The 19,790-nt window shown below is 52.4% G+C and overlaps 1 protein-coding gene across 2 annotated transcripts in view; it reads left to right on the top strand.

The window, feature by feature from the left end:
* The window catches only part of Atp2a3 (ATPase sarcoplasmic/endoplasmic reticulum Ca2+ transporting 3), a 32,099-nt gene extending 13,126 nt beyond the window's left edge, over window positions 1–18,973 (top strand). The window contains exons 8-22 of one of the 2 annotated variants that reach the window (XM_052757843.1): window positions 83–547; window positions 2,108–2,196; window positions 2,352–2,454; window positions 3,261–3,392; window positions 3,750–3,875; window positions 5,521–5,739; window positions 5,836–6,171; window positions 7,362–7,582; window positions 8,289–8,491; window positions 9,107–9,192; window positions 13,166–13,299; window positions 13,700–13,817; window positions 14,254–14,371; window positions 14,726–14,798; window positions 17,498–18,973. In XM_052757843.1, coding sequence (XP_052613803.1) covers window positions 83–547; window positions 2,108–2,196; window positions 2,352–2,454; window positions 3,261–3,392; window positions 3,750–3,875; window positions 5,521–5,739; window positions 5,836–6,171; window positions 7,362–7,582; window positions 8,289–8,491; window positions 9,107–9,192; window positions 13,166–13,299; window positions 13,700–13,817; window positions 14,254–14,371; window positions 14,726–14,798; window positions 17,498–17,561 — 2,487 coding nt within the window. In that variant the 3' untranslated portion in view covers window positions 17,562–18,973. The remainder of the gene's footprint in view (window positions 1–82; window positions 548–2,107; window positions 2,197–2,351; window positions 2,455–3,260; window positions 3,393–3,749; window positions 3,876–5,520; window positions 5,740–5,835; window positions 6,172–7,361; window positions 7,583–8,288; window positions 8,492–9,106; window positions 9,193–13,165; window positions 13,300–13,699; window positions 13,818–14,253; window positions 14,372–14,725; window positions 14,799–17,497) is intronic. The other variant, XM_052757844.1, reaches the window with a different exon arrangement.
* Window positions 18,974–19,790: the final 817 nt, after the last annotated feature.

Here is a 19,790-nt window from a genome sequence, read left to right as displayed (position 1 = left end):
AAGAGCCTCTTCTGGCTTGGAGTCAGGGATTCCCGGCCCTGGCCAGAGACTGAGCTGCACTTCCTTGTCCTTCTCTGGCTAGGGCACCAATATTGCATCAGGCAAAGCCCTGGGTGTGGCCGTGGCCACAGGCCTGCACACAGAGCTGGGCAAGATTCGGAGCCAGATGGCGGCTGTGGAACCTGAGAGGACGCCACTGCAGCGCAAGCTGGATGAGTTTGGGAGGCAGCTGTCCCATGCCATCTCTGTGATCTGTGTGGCTGTGTGGGTCATCAACATCGGCCACTTTGCTGACCCAGCCCACGGTGGATCCTGGCTCCGTGGTGCAGTCTACTACTTCAAGATTGCTGTGGCCCTGGCTGTGGCTGCTATTCCCGAGGGCCTCCCAGCAGTCATCACTACATGCCTGGCACTGGGCACAAGGCGAATGGCACGCAAGAATGCCATTGTGCGGAGCCTGCCCTCTGTGGAGACCCTGGGCTGCACCTCAGTCATCTGCTCTGACAAGACAGGGACGCTCACCACCAATCAGATGTCTGTCTGCAGGGTGAGTGGCAGCTGGGTTGGGACCCGCTGGTGTTAGGTGATGCTGGGCGGCTGGGTTGGCTCCCTGGCCTCCTTTTCGGTAAGGAATGGAGAACCTGTGCTCTGTCTCCCAGTTGGCAGTGGGGAGCAGCAGACTGAGGTCTTCCGTGTGTAAAGCAGGCTGCATCAGTGCCTGTCTAGATATACATCACTGGGGCCCAGTGTCATTCAGTGTCCTGGGCAGGCTGTTTCCAGTCTGTGGACCTTAGTCTCCTCATCGGAAAGCTGGGTGTGAGCCCTGCCAGTAACTACCTTAAGGGATCCAAGAGAGGGTCAAGTGCAGTCCCCATGTCATTGGACCCAAGTTCTGTCCTGCTCTGTCCTGACTGTTCACCTGACGCCTGTCACCAGATACGCTAGCTTCAGTGACCTGGGAAAGGCTAGGGCAGCAATTATTCATTCTAGGGCACTTGATCCCATATCCTGGGTCCACTGTCTGCATGTGCCAGGGATTCTGGCTGGAATTCCAAGGGACGAGGGCCCATTCTGCCTTGGCAGAGAGGTCGCTGGGGAGATGGTGACAGTTGTGGGTTTCATACCTCAGGCACCTGCCATGCCCCTTTCACCTCTGCTCCCACAGTCTGCCTAGTAGGCCCTAGGAGCTGGCTTAGGGCTCTTGAGACCTTACAGCCCCCTGGAAGTGCTTCAGAGTCTGATGCAGGGGAGAGGCATGGGCAAGCTCTGCTGTCCTGCATCCTCTGACTTGGTACAATCCCTAGCGAGATTGTATCTGTTCAGTGTTTCCTAACTAAAGATTTGAAAAACGTGGTGTGAGGAAGTGGCGGTGGCTGAGCATGCTGGGTAATGGACTATGCTCATTGGAAGACTACCCCAAGAACAGAAAGGACAAGAAGGAAGAGCTAGTTCAGAGTACCTTCGGGATGCTAGACTGGCCACTGGCTCAAGAATGAGCTGTAAGAAGTCTCTCTCAGTGGGCTGATGGACTAGGAAATGGGCCGCCCTGGTAGGGGAGAGTGCAGGTAGGGGCTGGATGACCCAGCAGGCCCTGAGAGCAGAAGCTCATTCTCTAGGGTCACCTGTGGGTTGGAGGGAACTGCCTCAGCACAAGATATGGGTTTCTTCCTTGAAGACAGAGAATTCAACCCTCGCCATTGGGCTCTGGGCTCACTTTCTCCCTATGTTACCAGTAGAGAAACTGAGGCTTGCATGCTTGAAAGGGGTCACACAGAGAGATGAACAAGGGCCCAGGTATCCTGCTCAACTCAGGGCCCTGTCATGTTGGCAGACATCTCAGGCACTGAAAGATGGGCTACAGAACCCTCAGGAGTCCTGAGCAATGGCCAGTGAGAGCCAGATGCCACTGGACAGAGCAGAGTCTCCAGGTGCCTAGCCTGGACCTAGCCTGGGCTCACTTCTTCACTCTAGTGAAGGGGGAAGGAAGGCCCTTCAGTGACTCTCGGGGAGGGTGCCTCAAACATCCTCCTGGGGCAGACTCTTTGTAAGCTGATGGCAGGGAGAAAGGAAGCCATCCAGCAGCCTGAACCCGCCCTTGTGCTCACAGATGTTCGTGGTAGCTGAAGCAGAGGCAGGCTCCTGTCGTTTGCATGAATTCACCATCTCGGGTACCACATATACCCCAGAGGGCGAAGTGTGAGTGTGGGAGCAAGGGTATTGTGGGGTCAAGTGGGTGGAGCTCCGTGGGACACCACAGGGGTCCGTGGGAGTGCTTTCCTGGGGGAGGGGTCAATGCAGGACGCCTCTCAGGGGCAGGGCCAGGCTCTGGGCTGACCACTTTCTCTCTGCAGGCGACAAGGGGAGCAGCCTGTGCGTTGTGGGCAGTTTGATGGGCTTGTGGAGCTAGCGACCATCTGTGCCCTTTGCAATGATTCAGCACTGGACTACAATGAGGTGGGCCCCCCTCCTTTCCGTGACCTCCCTAGGTTTCATTTCTGAGGACAGACCCTTTTCCTTTGTCCCGAGTCTCATTGTTTGAGGTTGGTGTTCCTTGCTGCTTCAGAGGGCCACACTCCAGGAGCATGGTACACCCTGTACCACGTACACCCTCCCTTCCAACCCTCCTCCTCATTCTGCTCAGATTGTTTGTGTAACCTTGCCCCCGGAGAGACTGCCATGTAAGAAGCTAGCAGGCCAGGGATGCTTTGGGAAGACACTGGGTGGGGGACAGGACAAGTGTGGACATTTAAAGCCGAAGGCATGACGTGGGAAAGGCTCATCCTGCAAAAGCTAGATTTGACACACATTGAATTCTGCTCTTCGTGTGACTGAAGCAGGGAATGGAACATACTGGAGGATACCCCAGTCTTCCAGGAACCCTTAGCCAAACCAAGTCAGCTCTCCTGCCAAGCCAAGGGCAAGCAGAGAGCCACCAGAGGGTTTTGAACAGGGGACCCGTGTGACTACATTGCCTCCCCCAAAGATGCTCTGTATGTACAGTAGCATAGACAGATAACAACACAGGAGTCAGGGAGCCCTATGTGGTGAAGGAGCAGGGTTGAGGCTCAGCCAAGAAGAACCCGGAAGCCTTGTGTGCTGAAGTACTCCTATAATCCCAGCACTTAGGAGGCTGAGGCAGGAGGGTCAGTTGTGAATCTGAGGCCACCCTGGGCTCATAGCAGGATCCTGTCTCAAAAGTAATCAATAAAGACAGCAGAAGGCCCTCACTCCCTATGCACTGTGACTGCCCCCTCCCCCAGGCCAAGGGCGTGTACGAGAAGGTAGGAGAGGCCACGGAGACAGCCCTGACTTGCCTGGTAGAGAAGATGAATGTGTTTGACACGGACCTGGCCGCATTGTCCCGGGTGGAGCGCGCTGGCGCCTGCAACTCGGTGAGTAGAACGGGGCTTATAGCCTTGGCCGCACAGCCAGGAGTTCTGGAGTATCTGCAGATGGGGAAGACAAAAGCGTAGGCTTGGGGGGTGGGCTTCAAGAAAGAGGGGAGGACCTCAAGCTTGCAAGATGTATCTGTGGAGCAGAGAGAGGAAAAGGCTGAGTGTAGGCACAGGCTTCCAGATGGGAAATGAATACATCTTGGGAGAAGAAGGTGGGAACCTTGAATGCCAGAGTCAGAGGAGTATAGATTAGCAGGCCTCAAGGAACAAGAATCTCCTCCCGAGTGGCTAGTGAGGAGCAGGCAAGAGTTGCGAACTCTGTCCTTCGTGCCCTGACCTACCTGGACCCTGCAGGTCATCAAGGAACTCATGCGGAAGGAGTTCACCCTCGAGTTCTCCCGGGACCGGAAGTCCATGTCTGTGTACTGCACACCTACTCGTTCTGACCCCAAGGCCCAGGGCAGCAAGATGTTCGTGAAGGTGGGGGCCTGCCTGTGAGGCCTGGGGTTATTTCTGGGATGGGGGGATGGGGGGGTGGGCGGGGGGGCGGGTAGGGAGCAATCCGGTCTCCAGTCTCTAGAACACCAGGGGGAGTTTAGCTCAGTTAGTAGGGTGTTTGCCTAGAGTACAAGAGGCCGTAAGTTTGTTCCCTAGAATGACAAAAACCAGGTATAATGGCATATGCTTATAGTCTCAGCTCTTGAGGAAGTAGAGGTGGGAGGATCTGCTACATAAGTGAGTTTGGGTTCATGAGTCTGGGCTATATGAGACCCTATCTCAAAAAAAAAAAAAAGAAAGAAAAGAAAGGAAGGAAGGAAGGAAGGAAGAAAGAAAGAAAGAAAGAAAGAAAGAAAGAAAGAAAGAAAGAAAGAGAGGGAAAAGAAAAGAAAAAAGAAGAAAAACAGATGAACAAAAAAAACAAATAAAAGCCCCACAGACTGCAGTAGTAGGGAGGCCCAGGGAGCTGGGAGGCCCATTGTCAAAGCCATGGCTCTGGAATGAGGTTGGTCAACACCCAATAGGACACTGACAGCAGCAGCAGCAGCAGTTAAGGGACCATGGTCCCTAGCTCTGGCCCGAGGGTTACTGTCTTGTCACAGGACTCTGGGGTCATCGGTGCTCCTCTGTGGTCTTGGGCACCCCATGGGCATGACAAAGTTGGGCTAAAAGCTCTCAGAAGCCCTGTGCCTCGGATCACTGGTGGTGATGTGGTTGGTGCTCCTTTTTTTTTTTTTTTTTTTTTTTGGTTTTTCGAGACAGGGTTTCTCTGTGTAGCTTTGCGCCTGTCCTGAAACTCGCTTTGGAGACCAGGCTGGCCTTGAACTCACAGAGATCTGCCTGCCTCTGCCTCCCAAGTGCTGGGATTAAAGGCGTGCGCCACCACCGCCCAGCGGTGCTCCTTTTTTTTGGAAGCTGAAACCTGGGGAGGGAAAGGAGCAGCTCTGGTCCCAGCTCTCCAGGGATCCCATCCCTAGCTTTATCCCACAGTGGAGATCTTAGTGCCTATGAAATGACAGCACTTCCATCCTGGGAATCCTGGCCTCTTAGAGAAGGCAGCCCCTGGGGTTTTAGGCTAAGGGAGAGGAAGATGCCTGCCACTGATGCCCTAGCCAGAAACCAGTCCTAGGCCCAGGTGAGACCCTGATGAAATGAGTCAGTCACCCCTCCACCAAAAGCCGCCTTGCCGGGGCCACACCTGCCACACCGCATGCCTCTCTTTCTAGTGCCCTCCCTGGTGGGGCTCAGCATGCCTATCTGCTACTGCAGAGCCCTTATAAAATGGGGATTCCAGTGGTACCAGGCAAGCAGGGAGGGACACGGGTCCCCATGGGAGATGGAGATCCCAATCAGACCTCCAAATGTTGCAGCAAGCCTTCTCAGTTGGGGGCTGGTAGAGGCAGGGGCCACCCAGTGGGTGTCTGTGACCTCACCTGCCCATCCCTTCAGGTTTTCTCATAGTGAGGCCCACCAGGTTCCCCCTCTGAGCTTACAAAGAAAGGCTCTTTCCTTCTGTCTGAGCTCTTGGTTGGCCTTTCTCCATAGAGGCTTGCACTTTCCTCTACCCAGCAGCAAGGAGGGCCAGGGTCCTGGCTGGTAGAGTTGACTCCTCCCCTTCCCTCTACAGGGAGCTCCCGAGAGTGTAATTGAGCGCTGTAGCTTAGTCCGAGTGGGGAGCCGAACAGTACCCCTGAACACCACCTCCAGAGAACACATTCTGGCCAAGATCCGGGATTGGGGCTCAGGCTCTGACACACTGCGCTGCTTAGCCTTGGCCACCAAGGACACGCCCCCAAGGAAGGAGGACATGCGATTGGATGACTGCAGTCAGTTTGTACAGTACGAGGTGGGTGCTGAGAGCCAGGTTCTTCTTGCAGTGGCTGGGAACAAACCAGGTCAAGGATAGACTCAGGCTGTGCTTGCCTCTGTCCCTACCCTACAGACAGACCTGACCTTCGTGGGCTGTGTGGGCATGTTAGACCCACCGAGACCGGAGGTGGCTGCCTGTATCACACGCTGCTCCCGGGCGGGCATTCGGGTCGTCATGATCACAGGAGACAACAAAGGCACAGCTGTGGCCATCTGCCGTCGACTTGGCATCTTTGGGGACACAGAGGACGTGCTGGGCAAGGCCTACACAGGCCGTGAATTTGATGACCTCAGCCCAGAGCAGCAGCGCCACGCTTGCCGCACGGCCCGCTGCTTTGCGCGGGTGGAGCCCGCCCATAAGTCTCGCATCGTGGAGAACCTACAGTCCTTTAACGAGATCACTGCCATGGTGAGGCTGCTGGGGGGTGGGAGAGTAGAGCCTGGGAGCTGCTTAAATTGATTACAGCTGTAACCCTGTTCTTGCCCTCACCTTCGACTTTTACACTGACCTTGATCTCCAACTTGTTTTGTTAATCACATACTTTACCATTGAGGCTAACCCCCCTTGACCCTCTTATTTGTTTACATTGGGCTCAATTCTGATATGCGTTTAAGCCTTGACCCGGTCTAGAACTGATCGCAGACATTGACTCTGATTCCCCAACACTGTTCAATGTTCACCTTTACGCTGATTTCAATTTTAACCTGGTCTCCAATCCTGACCTTACAACTCCAAACTTGGCTATGATGTCACTGATCATGAGGACGATAACGTTGACTCTGACCTCTACTTTAGTTTGTGTTGTTTACCTTCAGCCTGAGTCCTATCTAGATTCTGTGCTCACCTTGACTCTAGTATGTACCCGGCCCTTGACTTGGGCCACAACCATGACGTCATCTCTGAATTGATGTCAACTTTCTCTCTAATCTCAGTTTGATGTCTACTCCATATCCAACCTGAATTTCATGCTCGTCCTCAGTGTGGGTCCACCTCATCTCTGTCGCTGCCTCATCATCTTCTCGGGACTTAGGCTTGGTCTTGTCCAATTTCACCCTAGCCCACATCCCTTGTCTTCTCTAATCTCGTCTTTGAACCAATGTATAAGATCATGCTTATTTTTCCTTCCTTCCTTCCTTCCTTCCTTCCTTCTTTCCCTCCCTCCCTCCCTCCTTCCCTCCCTCCCTCCCTTCCTTCCTTCCTTCCTTTCACACACACACACACACACACACACGCACACACACACACACACACACACACACACACATGCGCACTTGAGTGGGGGGGGTAGGGATACAGGGGATAGAAGAACTCAGGGCCCTCACTCTATCACTGAGCCACATCCCCTGCCCTTTTTTCACTTTCATTTCGAGACAGGTTTCCATAAGTTACCAAGGCTGGTCTTGAACTTGTAATCCTCCGGCTTCTGTTTTATGAGTGGCTGAGACTACAGACTGGCTCTCTAAGCTCATTCTTGACCCCACCATTTCTTCTGTCTATCTGTCTTAGTCCTTGGGGACATCCCCTAACAGTAGGATTGCTTGGGATAAGAGGACAAGGGACAAGTTTCTCAGGTATGTCTTACCTGGCCCGGCCCACAGACTGGCGATGGGGTGAATGATGCACCAGCCCTGAAGAAGGCAGAGATTGGCATCGCCATGGGCTCAGGCACCGCTGTGGCCAAGTCAGCAGCAGAGATGGTACTGTCCGATGACAACTTTGCCTCCATTGTGGCCGCAGTGGAGGAGGGCCGGGCCATCTACAACAACATGAAGCAATTCATCCGCTACCTCATCTCCTCCAATGTTGGCGAGGTTGTCTGGTGAGGCTCCATGCGCCCTCCTCTCAAGCCCCTGTACCGAACAACTCTCTGTCCCTGAGAAGGCTACTCCCAGATTGTGGTACACTCCAGCATCCTCTACCCCTCCTCCAGCCATGGTCTTCCCTCTTCATCACTTCTCAACCTTGAGACCCATAAGACCGGAGAAGCAGCTTCACCACAGGGCAACAGGGTGTCTACATGTATGCATGCATTGATCTGTGTGTGTATGTATAGTATGTTCAGGTGAGAGGTCTATGCTTAGGAATGCATGTGTGCTTTTAAGCATCATTGGACATAAACACAAACAGAATGTATACCAGAGTGTGCATATGTTCACATTTCTGTTTGCATGGGAGAGATGCCTGTTGGATGCTATGAGCTCGTATGTACTCAATGCATGTGGATTCTTCACCATTGCACTTTGGGGCCAGCACATGGGTGATTGTTTGTATTTGTGTGTTTATGTGATTGTGTGACAGGTGTCAGGTGTTTGCACATGTCTGATGCTTTGGCATGTGGTATGTGTGCACACACCCAACTGTCCTTGTTATACCTAAAGGACAAATGTACCCAGTATACTCACATCACTATTGGGCTGCAGAGGAAGCTGTGGAGGGCCCCTCCTCCAGCCTGGGGTGAGAGGTGGAGCTGGACCCTCTGCTGATGGCTGGCCTGCTCAGGCTAGAGCCCATGACTCTGGTTTTAGTATCTTCCTCACAGCAATTCTGGGCCTGCCCGAAGCCCTGATCCCCGTGCAACTGCTCTGGGTGAACCTGGTGACAGATGGCCTCCCTGCCACAGCACTTGGCTTCAACCCACCAGATCTGGACATCATGGAGAAGCTGCCTCGGAACCCCCGTGAGGCTCTCATCAGCGGCTGGCTTTTTTTCCGGTATTTGGCTATTGGAGGTGAGCAGGGCTCCAGCCCTCAGGAGCATCCTAGGTTTGCGGACTGCAGACAGTGCCACCCAACCAGCTTCTGCTAACAGATTCTGTGGGCTCGTGTGACTGAAAAGACAGGGTATGGCTGGTCTGTCACTCTGCCGATTCCCTTCAGATAGGGTCTCTCACTAACCTGGAGCTTGCCTTTTGGGGGGGGCGGGGAGGTGCTGGATAGACTGACTGGCCAGTAAGCTCCAGTGATCCTCTGTCTGTCTCCCTACAAACCCCATGTGCTGGGATTGCAGGCATACACGGCCACATCCAGCCTTTACATTGGGTGATCCAAGTTCAGATCTTCATGCTTATGTCCACCGAGTCATCTCCACAGCCCAGGGAGATTTAGGGTTTATTTTTATAAAAAATCTCAGGCCTGTTTTTATTAGTGCAAATTTAGACCAATTACTGTGCCTAAGAGTGTGGCAGATGAGGTTGCCACTCAGGGGCACCATTGGCACAGAGTAGATGTTAGTAGGCCATGGCTTACGGAGGGAGGGGGAAACTCGGGGGATGGTTGGGAAGGGGAAAGGGATGGCTAAGAACCTCAGCTGCTGCCTGCAATGTCTCCCCTTCCTCTGCCCACAGTGTATGTAGGCCTGGCTACGGTGGCTGCCGCCACCTGGTGGTTCCTGTATGACGCTGAGGGACCTCAAGTCACCTTCTATCAGCTGGTGAGCAAGTAGAAGTCAGGCAGGTGGGCTTATAGATGAAGGTTGAGGGAGTTCCAGAGAGACTCAGCCTCCGTGGCTGACCTGCAGCTGTCCTTTCCCATCCCCAGGTGTGAATACCATCCTCCAGGGAGGTAGCTTGGTTGGCCCTGGAAGCCCACAGGGGCCAGTACAGCCCCCAGCTCAAGGAAACACTACACAGCACAGTGTGGAACAACCTTAGCTTAGTTCAACTCTGGAAACAAGCCAGACCATCTCTCAGCTGCTGTCTGTCCTTCTGGCCCTTAGCTTCAAGCAAATATCACAGAACAGTGGACAAGGGTAGCTGAGGGAGGTGGGGCCCTTCCTTGATGGATGCCACCTGCATTATTGGAGAGGAGGTAGCCCCAGGGCCATGTTCTGGCACTGCAGCACTCAAGCCCAGAGACCATCTCTTCCAGTTCACCACAATACCGACAGCGCATAGCCCATCCTCCTTCGAAGGCTAATATCCCTTCCTTCTGTCCTCAGCCAGGGATCATCCTTGATCACCTCAGCACCTCTGGTTCCCATGATAGCTTTGGATTAGAGCATGGGACTGTGCCTCCACCCATCCCTGTGTCTACATCCATCCTTTAGACCAGTGGTTCTCGACCTTCCTAATGCTACGACACCTTAATACCATTCTTGGAGTTGTGGTGACCCCCAACCATAAAATTGTTTTTGTTGCCACTTTATAACTTTAATTTTGCTACTCTTATGAGTCATAATGTAAATATCTGATATGCAGATGGTCCCTTTGAAAGAGTTGTTCGGCCAGGGGTCATGACCTGCAGGTTGAGAACTACTACTTTAGGCCAAGGATCCCAGCTCTCCAGGGATTTCCTTCCTCTCTTCTGAGATCCCACCCCATAAATGCTGTTTACCTCCTCTGTAGTTTTCATAGGTCCCCTGCAAACCATAAGGCCACACCATGCCTCCCTCCACACTGATCTCTCTCCTCTATTTCATCTCAGATACACTGTCTGCCTGGTCACTCAAGCTGAGACCTAGGAGTCACTTTAGCCATCTCCTTAAACCTAGTCAGCCTGATGTGATGTCTTCTTCTCAACTCTCCTTAGGTCATTCCTTTTCTCATTCAGCCACCAGACACTCACTGTGGCCTGGGCACAAATTACTGAGGCGATGGGATTGATGGTCAGGGGGTCTCTATAAAGAACTGGCAGTCTTGGGGAGGGGCCGTGGAAACGGGGAATCCTATTCAGGGTGGGAAGTGCTTTAGTGGGAGGTTTAGGTGGAACTTTAGGCTAGAGTCACTGGTGTCTCCCTCCCTCTCTCTGTTTCTGTCTCTCTCTGTTTCTGTCTCTCTCTGTTTCTGTCTCTCTCCTCTCTCTCTCTCTCTCTCTCTCTCTCTCTCTCTCTCTCTCTCTCTCTCTCTCTCTCTCTCTCTCTCTCTCTCTGGTACATGTGCACATGTATGTAGAGGCCAGAGGTTGACATTGGGTGTCTTCCTCGATTCCTCTCAACCCTATTTTTTTGAGACAAGGTCTCTCACTGAACCTGGAGCTCACAGATACATAGATTCAGCTAAGCTAGCCGGCCACTGAGCTCCAGGGATCCGCCTGTCTCTGCCATTTTATAGCCTCAAGTTGTCAAATTTCAAGAGAGGGATCCTTGCGGAAGCTCCTGAAAGAGAACACTCTGATTCATGACTTTTTAAAAAGTGTTTGTTTGTTTTTTTATTTTGAGGCTGGGGTGGGGTGTGGGTGAGGGTTGGTTTTTTGTGACAGGGTTTCTCTATGTAGCCCTGGAAGTCCTGGAACTCGATCTGTAGCCCAGGCTGGCCTCGGACTCACAGAGATCTGCCTCCTCTACCTCCCGAGTGCTGGGATTAAAGGTGTGCTCCACCACTGCCCGGCATTATTTGTTTTTAATTTTATGTGTAGGAGTGTTTTGGTTGCTTGCATGTCTGTCTGTATACCACATGTGTCCCTGGTGCCTGCAAAGACCAGAAGAGGGAGTCAGTTATGGTTGTAAACTACCATGTGGATGCTAGGAATCGAATCTAGGGTCTCTGAAGAGCAGCAAGTGCTCTTAGCCACCAAGATATCTCTCCAGGCCCCTGTTTCATGACTTCTTAAACTTTTTCTATTTGCAGCCCATTCTCACCCAAGAAATTTTTATATGACCTCAATTATATAAGTATTAAAATACATACACAAGTCAATTACTTATTAATAATGTATCATAAGGAATATATTTTAGAACAATTCTACCAGCTGGGACCTTAATCCCAGCACCCAGGAGGTAGAGGCAGGTGGATTCCTGTGAGTTCAAGGCTAGTCTAGTCTACATAGCAAGCTGTAGGCCAGACAGAGATACATAATGAGACCCTGTCTCAAAACAAAAACAAAAATGGACTGGAGAGATGGCTCAGCAGTTAAGAACACTGATTGCTCTTGCAGAGGCCTGGGTCAGAGTCTCAGTGAATGTGTAACAGCTCACAACGGTCTGTAACTCCAGTTCCAGGGGATCTGATGGCCTCTGAGGGATTAGGCACTCACGGTGCACAGACATGCATGCAGGCAAAACACCCAAGACATAAAATTATACATTTATTTAAAAATCAGAACCAGCAACAAAACCCATGTCTTTGGTATCCATATCTTTTCACCATTAAAGAGGAAAGTGAAGTGCACACTAATGAGCTGGAGGCGCTCACTTTCTCTGCTTTTATATGGTCTAGGACCCAGAACCAGGAATTGCTGTTGCCTGGTTTCAGGCTGGGGCTCCCCACATTAATTAACATAATCAAGTCAGTGCCCCACAGACATATCCACAAGCCAACCTGGTCTACAGACTCCCTCAAGGGGATTCTAAGTTTTGTCAAGTTGACAGTTAAAATTAACAACCACACCCATACTCATGTGACCCCATAAAGGGTCCAACTCAGTTTCCAAAGCTGGGCTTGCATAGCTCAGTTGTAGATTGTTTACCTAACATGTTTGACACTCTGGGTTGACAGCACTCTGTAAACTGAGTGTGGGGGACACATGCATGTGATCTCAGCTTTTAGGAGGGATCTAGGCAAGTCATAGTTGTCAATAGTTTTTCTCCTGTGTGACAGCAGAGGCTCATGCACAGTAATACTGTATTTACTGCTAGGTCAGACCATCTGTCCCTAGACAGACCTCTCTTGGAGAATTTATCTCTACGGTACAATGCCTGTTACTAAGCCCTGGCCTTAAAGATCTTCAGGTTCGGAGGAGACTTCTAAGAATGGAGTTATTCTTGTGGGAATGTGGGAGACCCAGGTAGACTAACAGTTATGAATGGTTGCACTTATCCCCATGGTGTGGGAGAGGACAGGTTGATCCTCCCAGACATCCTCAGTTTGGCATTTTGCTGCAGGAGACCCTGAGCAAGGCCAGTGAGCAGAAAGAAAGCTCCCTGGAATGGAGGGGGGCGGGCTTTCTTATGGTGCTAACAGTTTGCTAATTACAGAGGAAGTGTGTGTTAGGACTGAGCCCTGGCAATTCATTCTCTATGTCATAAGCAGGGAGCAGGGAGCAGGGAGTGAGGTAGGAATGGAACCTTGCGTAATGACATTGAAGAGGGCACACGTGGGTTTTGTCTACTTCTGAGGTCAGTTCTATTTAAGCATAATTGTGTTGATCCATCTTGACGTGCTTTGGTGTATTTACCAGGTCTCTTTTGATCACCCCCTCCCCAACTCCTGCACTTCAGAGACCCAGGAGGCTCAGCCTGGGCCCTTCCCCAACCCCTTGGCTTCCCAGTGCCTTCCCCAGACTAATGCCAGCTACTCCTGTGATCCACACCTAACCACCCCAGGATGGTCACTCTTTGATCCATCCCTGGCAGTGCTGTGCCCACTAGTCATTCCCCGTTGTGTCCAAAGTTGGGGCAAGGATTCCCTTTCCTCTGTCCAGCACCTCAGTAACAACTGTTCTCCTGGGTCCTATCACCTTGTCTTCAGAGGAACTTCCTGAAGTGCTCTGAAGACAACCCACTCTTTGCTGGTATCGACTGTGAGGTCTTTGAGTCCCGCTTCCCCACAACCATGGCCTTATCTGTGCTTGTGACCATTGAAATGTGCAACGCCCTCAACAGGTGAGCTGGGCAAAGGGGTCCTGGGCAGGGATTAAGGGTCAGAGGAGTCCAAGACAGACTGGGGTCTAAGGTCACAAGGGACCAGGATTGAGATCTAAGTAGACTGAAGATTGAGGTCTACGGATCATAGAGGCCCATAATGGGTTCTGAGAGTCACCGTGGCCAGAATTGGGATCCAGGAGAGAAAGGCCTGGGGTATGATGAAATGGAGGGCCAGGACTGAATCTGAGGGACAGAGAAAGTGGACCCAAGCCCTGAGATGGGCCTCTAGGGTGAATGGGGTGTACAGAAGAAATATCCACGCTGGTTCTACAACCTAGGGAGAGAGGTGGTTGCTGAGGTGGGTGGGACCACCATGGCCTGACAACCTGTCCTCAGTGAATCCCTGTGCCTTTGGTAGCGTCTCAGAGAACCAGTCACTGCTGCGCATGCCACCCTGGCTGAACCCTTGGCTGCTGGGGGCTGTGGTCATGTCCATGGCCTTACACTTCCTCATCCTTCTGGTGCCTCCCCTGCCTGTGAGTCGCTCCCACGCCTCCTCCTCCTCCTCCCTTAGTTTCTTGGGTTACAGACATCGAGCAGTCCTCGGACACTAGGGGTTCCAACTGGGTGCTGGGCCTTCCTAGGCCTCTCTAATGGAAGCACAAGAGAGACAGCAGAGAGATGGCTAGCTAGATGACAGCTAACCATCATCCCCCAGATAGATCCCCACCTTCAGGGGGCAGAAAAGGTGGAGCCCTCTCACTGAAGGTACTGCCTGGGCCTGAGCATTAGGCAGGGCCTAGGAAGGATTGGGTGGGCAGAGGAGAGCACTTTATCTTGGGGGAAACCTAGTGGGTAAGGTGTGGCAGGAGGGCTTCCAAGGACATGCCCATGAAGAGCCCATTGGAGTCCAGGTGGGTGACATAGATACGCGGCTGGCAGCCTGTAACCAGGTCTCCCTGCCCCCACCAGCTCATTTTCCAGGTGACCCCACTGAGTGGCCGGCAGTGGGGGGTGGTGCTCCAGATGTCTCTGCCCGTCATCTTGCTGGACGAGGCCCTCAAGTATCTGTCCAGGAATCACATGGATGGTAAGTGAGAGGCCCAGCCCCTTCCACATCCTCACCAGCTCTCTCCAGCCTGCCTCTGCTCCCCCACCCCCACCCCATGCTACAGTAGATACAAGGTGCATGGGAGGAGAGCTGTTTTTGGATCATGAAATGAAGGTCCTGGTGGCTATAACCCAAGGTGTTGCTGGGAGGTGTCTCGCACTGGGCCTATTGGGAACACTGCTCAGGGCCATGCTGCCTCACTGTCCTCACTTGCTGTAAATCCCCCACTCCACCCCCACCCCCACCGCCTTACACACACATAATGTGGAAAAGATGCTGTTATAGTCCTGGCCCTGACCTCTGACCTGCCTGTACTGGCCTGTCTTTATCCAGGTATTCTCAGGACAATTGTGCAGGCCTGGAGTAGGCAGCCGCCGACCACTTCCAGGACCCCATACTACACCGGGTTGGCTTCTTGGGGTCACCTCATGGGTGGGAACAAGGGGAGGGTCTGTCTTCATCCAGGAGTGATGGACAGTAGCAGGGCTGGGTGCAGAGAAGAAAGCTAGACTGCTGTGGAGAGGTTGGGCCCAGCAACCAGCTAAGACTTACTTTGGGCAGCTGGGACTTTGGGGGCCACTTCTAGCTGGAATGTGACCCCTGATCCAGGAAATAGTGGAAGCTATAAATAAATGCCGTGCCTGTCATTCCATAAAGGTCCCTATACCCCCATGCTAACCAAGTCTACTGGGTACTGAAAACAATTGTCTTTTTAAAAGGGTCTCAATGAGCCGTTCCTCCTTCTCTGGAGAAGCTGGCCTCTCAGATTTCCGTACAGGGAACGGCTGCACTCAAAGAGCCCAGGAGTGGGGCTGAGGGCAGCCCCTCCATATATGGTTCTTTCGGGCTCACCCTGGGTGGACCTGGGAGAGGCCTTGAAGAAATAGGTATGATACTAGAATGTCAGAATTCCAGCTCTGTCTATGCAGGGGTGGCACACTCATTTAATCCCAGCATCCCCACACCACATGTGCCAGGTAGACCACATCAGCTAGACGTGGTGGCAGCTGTCTGTATTCATGTACACCAGACTGAGCCAGAGCATCACTTGAACAAGTGTTCAAGACCCATTTGGGCAGTGTAATGAAAGCTTGTCTCTTCTCTAAAATATTTGCATAATGTTTTATCTTGGTTTTCTCTGAAAGATTCTAAAGGGAGGCGGATCTCTGAGTTTGAGGCCAATCTCGCCAACAGAGTGTGTTCTAGGACAGCCAGGACTACACAGAGAAACCTATTTCAAAAAACCAAAAATAAAGGAAAAAAGGAAGGAAGGAAGGAAGGAAGGAAGGAAGGAAGGAAGGAAGGAAGGAAGGAAGGAAGAAGAAAGAAAGAAAGAAAGAAAGAAAGAAAGAAAGAAAGAAAGAAAGAAAGAAAAGAAAGAAGGAAGGAAGGAAGGAAGGAAAGAAAAGAAAGAAAGAAAGAAAGAAAGAAAGAAAGAAAGAAAAAGAAAGAAAGAAAGAAAGAAAGAAAGAAAGAAAGCCATCTGTGACCAGACAGCACAGGAGAGTCTCCAGGAAACCCCTCCCTCCATACTCAGCCCCAACCACACAAACTCCCTTGTGAAGCCTGCCCCCTAGACACATGAGCATCTGGAGGCTGTTTTGTCTTGAGAGACAACTCTCATCCCTGGTGACCACAGCAGCCAAGGAGTTCAGCGTGTTTTCTTGAGGAAATTTAAAGATGAAAAATTTCTCCCCATGGCTAAAATTTCTCATTCCCTTGGGGGAAACCCTGTGTCTGGGATACAATTCCACACTGGATTCCTGGGCCTAATGGGGGAGGGGGGGCTAGATGGGGGAGATTAGAGAGCCGCCCAGTTGGAGCTAAGGGAAACTGCTAGAAGATTCTAGATGAGATTCCATAGACAGAGTAGAATCTGGCAGGGTAGAGGCTGAGGTGTCTGTGATGGAGCTGGTACCCAGAGTATGAAAGGGAGCCCAGAGGACGCAGAAAGCCTAGAATGCCAAGACAAGGTCCTGGCTATTCTCAGGGAGTGGGGACCACAAAAGGTGTGTAAGCATCTGGGAGGACTCTGACAACTAGAAACATACTGAAGTGATTCTAGAATAGAAGCAAAAGGGATGCTAAGGTGGCCTGAGGAAGAAACCAAATCCTGACCCAGAGTGAACGGGCCCCAAACCATACCTTTACCAACCTTCTTGACCCGGAATGGTGACCACCATGGTCTCGGAGAAGTTTGATTTGAAAGGGAGTGACCACAGGTCTTCAGGAGGGACCTGGGCTGGGCACCTGTGGCTGGCCCTGGGGACTCATGTGCTTGCTGGAAGTCCAGACGGCTCTGCCTTGAGCCGGCAGGCGGCCACAATCCCTTGGGCCTCCTAAAGCCGGACAGGGCGGGGGTGAGAGAGGGGACCCTTTACGTTCCCAAGCCAGCTGAGTGGCCTTTTAGGGAAGTTTTACTGAGGCTGGACTCTTGTGGTTTCTCTGTGATTTACGAGGATGTGTCCTGGGGAGAATTGTGGATGTAGGGTCAGCCCTGGGACTGGGGGGTCCTCTCTCCCCACCCTTGGCGCTGTTCAGGTGTGACTGAGGGGCTGCCAGGAAGCCGGTAGGCTGGGATGGAGAAGCTGAGAGGGAGTGGATCTGGGAGAGTCCAAGGCGGATCCAGAATTCATCTAAGGACAGTGAAGCCACGGAAAGGATGATGGGGCCAGATTGGGGGATTTGTGTGATGCCGAAGGAGGTAGTTAAGCAGGACAGACTGGAGTGGGGCCTCTGTCCTTGTATGGGCTGCAAAGGTAAAGGTCAGCTTGAGCGTGTTCAGTTGAAATCAGACCACGTGGGATAGGGAGGAGGCAGGGAGGATCCCCTGCTTATGAACCTAACAGTGACAGGGGCATTTTCCAAAGAAATATGAGCGTTTTCTGTGGGAGTATTGGGGGACACATAGAGAGCAGCCGGATTCCTGGGGCTGGGACTCAGTGAGGCTAGGGATGGGCCAGGTATGGAAGGTCCCAGGCCATGGAACGTGGGGGCTGGCCCTGGAGAAATGAAGGGTAAGAGGCTGAAAGGGGAGCTGAAAAGAGCAGCCTACATATCTCACACTTCGTCTTAATATGATTTCTCATTTTTTTTTTCCTCCAGAAAAAAAGGACCCGAAGTAAGTCCTGGGATCCGAGAGGAGTCTCCGGTATGGCCATCAGACTGACAGTGTCCAAGCATTCGTCCCCATTCCCACCCCTGCCAACCACACTCAGCCACATGTCTACTGGACCCTGTTGGACATAACAGGCCTGAAACAAGAACGACCACCTCTAGGCCCAATCCCAGGTTCCTGTCTCCATTTCCATACCTCCCTGCAGCTCTGGCCCAGAAGTTGAGCCCAGGAGGGGCAGCTAAGAAGCCGGAGCTGGCTGCAGGGCCACCACACATTCCCCCACAGCTCTATAACCTTTTCCCTGCTTGGAGGCTGGACGTTTTGCTCACTTGGTTTGCTTGGTAACTAGTGCCTCTGCCCTGATGGAGGACTCACGAGGGCCTTCTTACGGACTCTGACCTCTTGCTTAGTTTGGGTCTGGAGCCTGATCAGCTGTGGGAAAGAGGACTCAGAGGGGACCATCTGGGCCCAGCTGTGACCACGAGGAGGGGCAGCCCCTTCCACTTGGCTCTGCCTCCACCAAGTCCACTTCTGAGAGCGGGAGCCTGTGTCTGTTTATATATGTGCCGGCCCTAGGGGGTTGAGGGATCACAGACAGATAGGAACCCAAGAAGCAGGAGGAGGGGCTGGACCAGGACTCCCTTTCCTAGGAGGCAGCCTGGGCTAGCTGACGGGGCTCAGGCCTATTCCCACCTCTCGGCTCACTGCCTCGGCTCAGGTTGGCTCAGGGTGACCTGGTCTGTAAAGCAGAGGCCAGCTTGACTGTCCAGGTCCCTGGTGCCCGAGACTCCAGACATCCCTAGGTCCGTGTCAGCTTGTCCTGCTACCCATGGTGGGAGGCCGTGTCACTTGCTGCCGGACTGGGTGATTCTGAATCACCTGAACTGCTGGTGTTACTCTTCGCCTCTCTCTCTTTCCTCCCACCATCCATCTTTGAGTCAAAGAGACGTCGCTAGGATGGATGCTCCATGAGGGACTGCCTACCCCTACCTCCCCACTGAAAGAAAGCATCTCATGGGGATCTAGCAGATGAACTGGTTTGGGTGTTACTTGGTTTTATTTTTTTTCTGTTGTTGTTCCTCTTCTTCACACTGCTGTTGCCCCTTTGACAAAAACTAGCTAGGTGTCCCAGAAACCAGAGCAAGTGTCTGTCTGCGTGACTTCGCTCTTCCTTGAGTGTGTGCAATGTGATTATTTTATATGTAAATCAAGATTCACATCACTGTCCTGATCCCCGCCCCCCCCCCCCCCCCAGTAACCAAAGCCCCCTCAGCCTGCCTTGCAGACAGATGAACTCCCTGTTTGGCAGCCTACTCTCCTGCCCATCCTCCCTTCCCTCTGGCGGGTTCTAGAGGGGCCTTAGAGAGAAACAGAGTTGGAAGGATGGTTTGGCAGGAGCAGAGCCCTGTGCCCACCTGCTGACGTGCTTTCTGGTAGAGGAATAAAGATGTGTGTCTGGGGGATTGGTGCTGTCAGCATCTTGTCTGAACTGTGGCTTCCTATCTCTGTGGCTACCAGGGGCCCAGCCACCCAGAACCAGCAAAGTCAAAGTCTGGGATCCCCACGTTGCCAGAGTCCATCTCTAACTCGAAGATGGGGCTTTGAGAAACACTCAGTTGGAATCACAAGACCAGAACCACACCCCAGTAGCAGAAGTGGGGCGAGCCTTAATGGGCAGCCTGCTTACTGCTCTCTCTACTAGTTGGCAGTTTAAGAACAGTGCTCAACAGTTTAATCGCATGTTTTATGAATAACATGTCACCTCAGAGGAAAAGGAGCTGGAGGTGGGATGAGGCAGAGCTGGGTCTGGAGCCTGCATTTCAGGAGCCCTTGTACCTCAGAACCCCTGGCAAATGCGGGCCCTGGCAATGCTGTGGTTCCTGTTACTCTCCCTGGGCTTTCTTGCTTGTTACGTTTTTATCCTCTTGGGCCTCCAGCAGTCTATCCCACCTCAAAGGTTTCTACCCTTTCCCCAGAATTTCCCTCAACTCCCACCACCCCAAGAGGATCTCTATAATGGTGCCTAATATGAACCAGCCTCTGCAAGTGGTCCTGGGAGGCAGCTGTAGGAAGGAACTAACCATGTCTCCAAAGAGAAGGCTCACCATGAAAGTTTAGCATCTATCCTCTATCTAGCTGTCCTGGGATGGAGACCTGGATACCCAGGCCCTGTTGTACAGGGAAGGAGGCAGGACCGACTACATCATTTGCAGAGCCCATTGCAAGGTGAAAACCAGGGGCCCCCAAATTACTCACTGAACTGGGCTGGACTCCAGCCAG

Source organism: Peromyscus californicus, unplaced genomic scaffold (genome assembly GCF_007827085.1).
Source record: "Peromyscus californicus insignis strain IS unplaced genomic scaffold, ASM782708v3 Scaffold_3__1_contigs__length_106647218, whole genome shotgun sequence".
NCBI lineage: Eukaryota > Metazoa > Chordata > Mammalia > Rodentia > Cricetidae > Peromyscus > Peromyscus californicus.
Note: the sequence above shows the minus strand (reverse complement) of the source record. Positions and strands in the feature narration are given on the sequence as shown.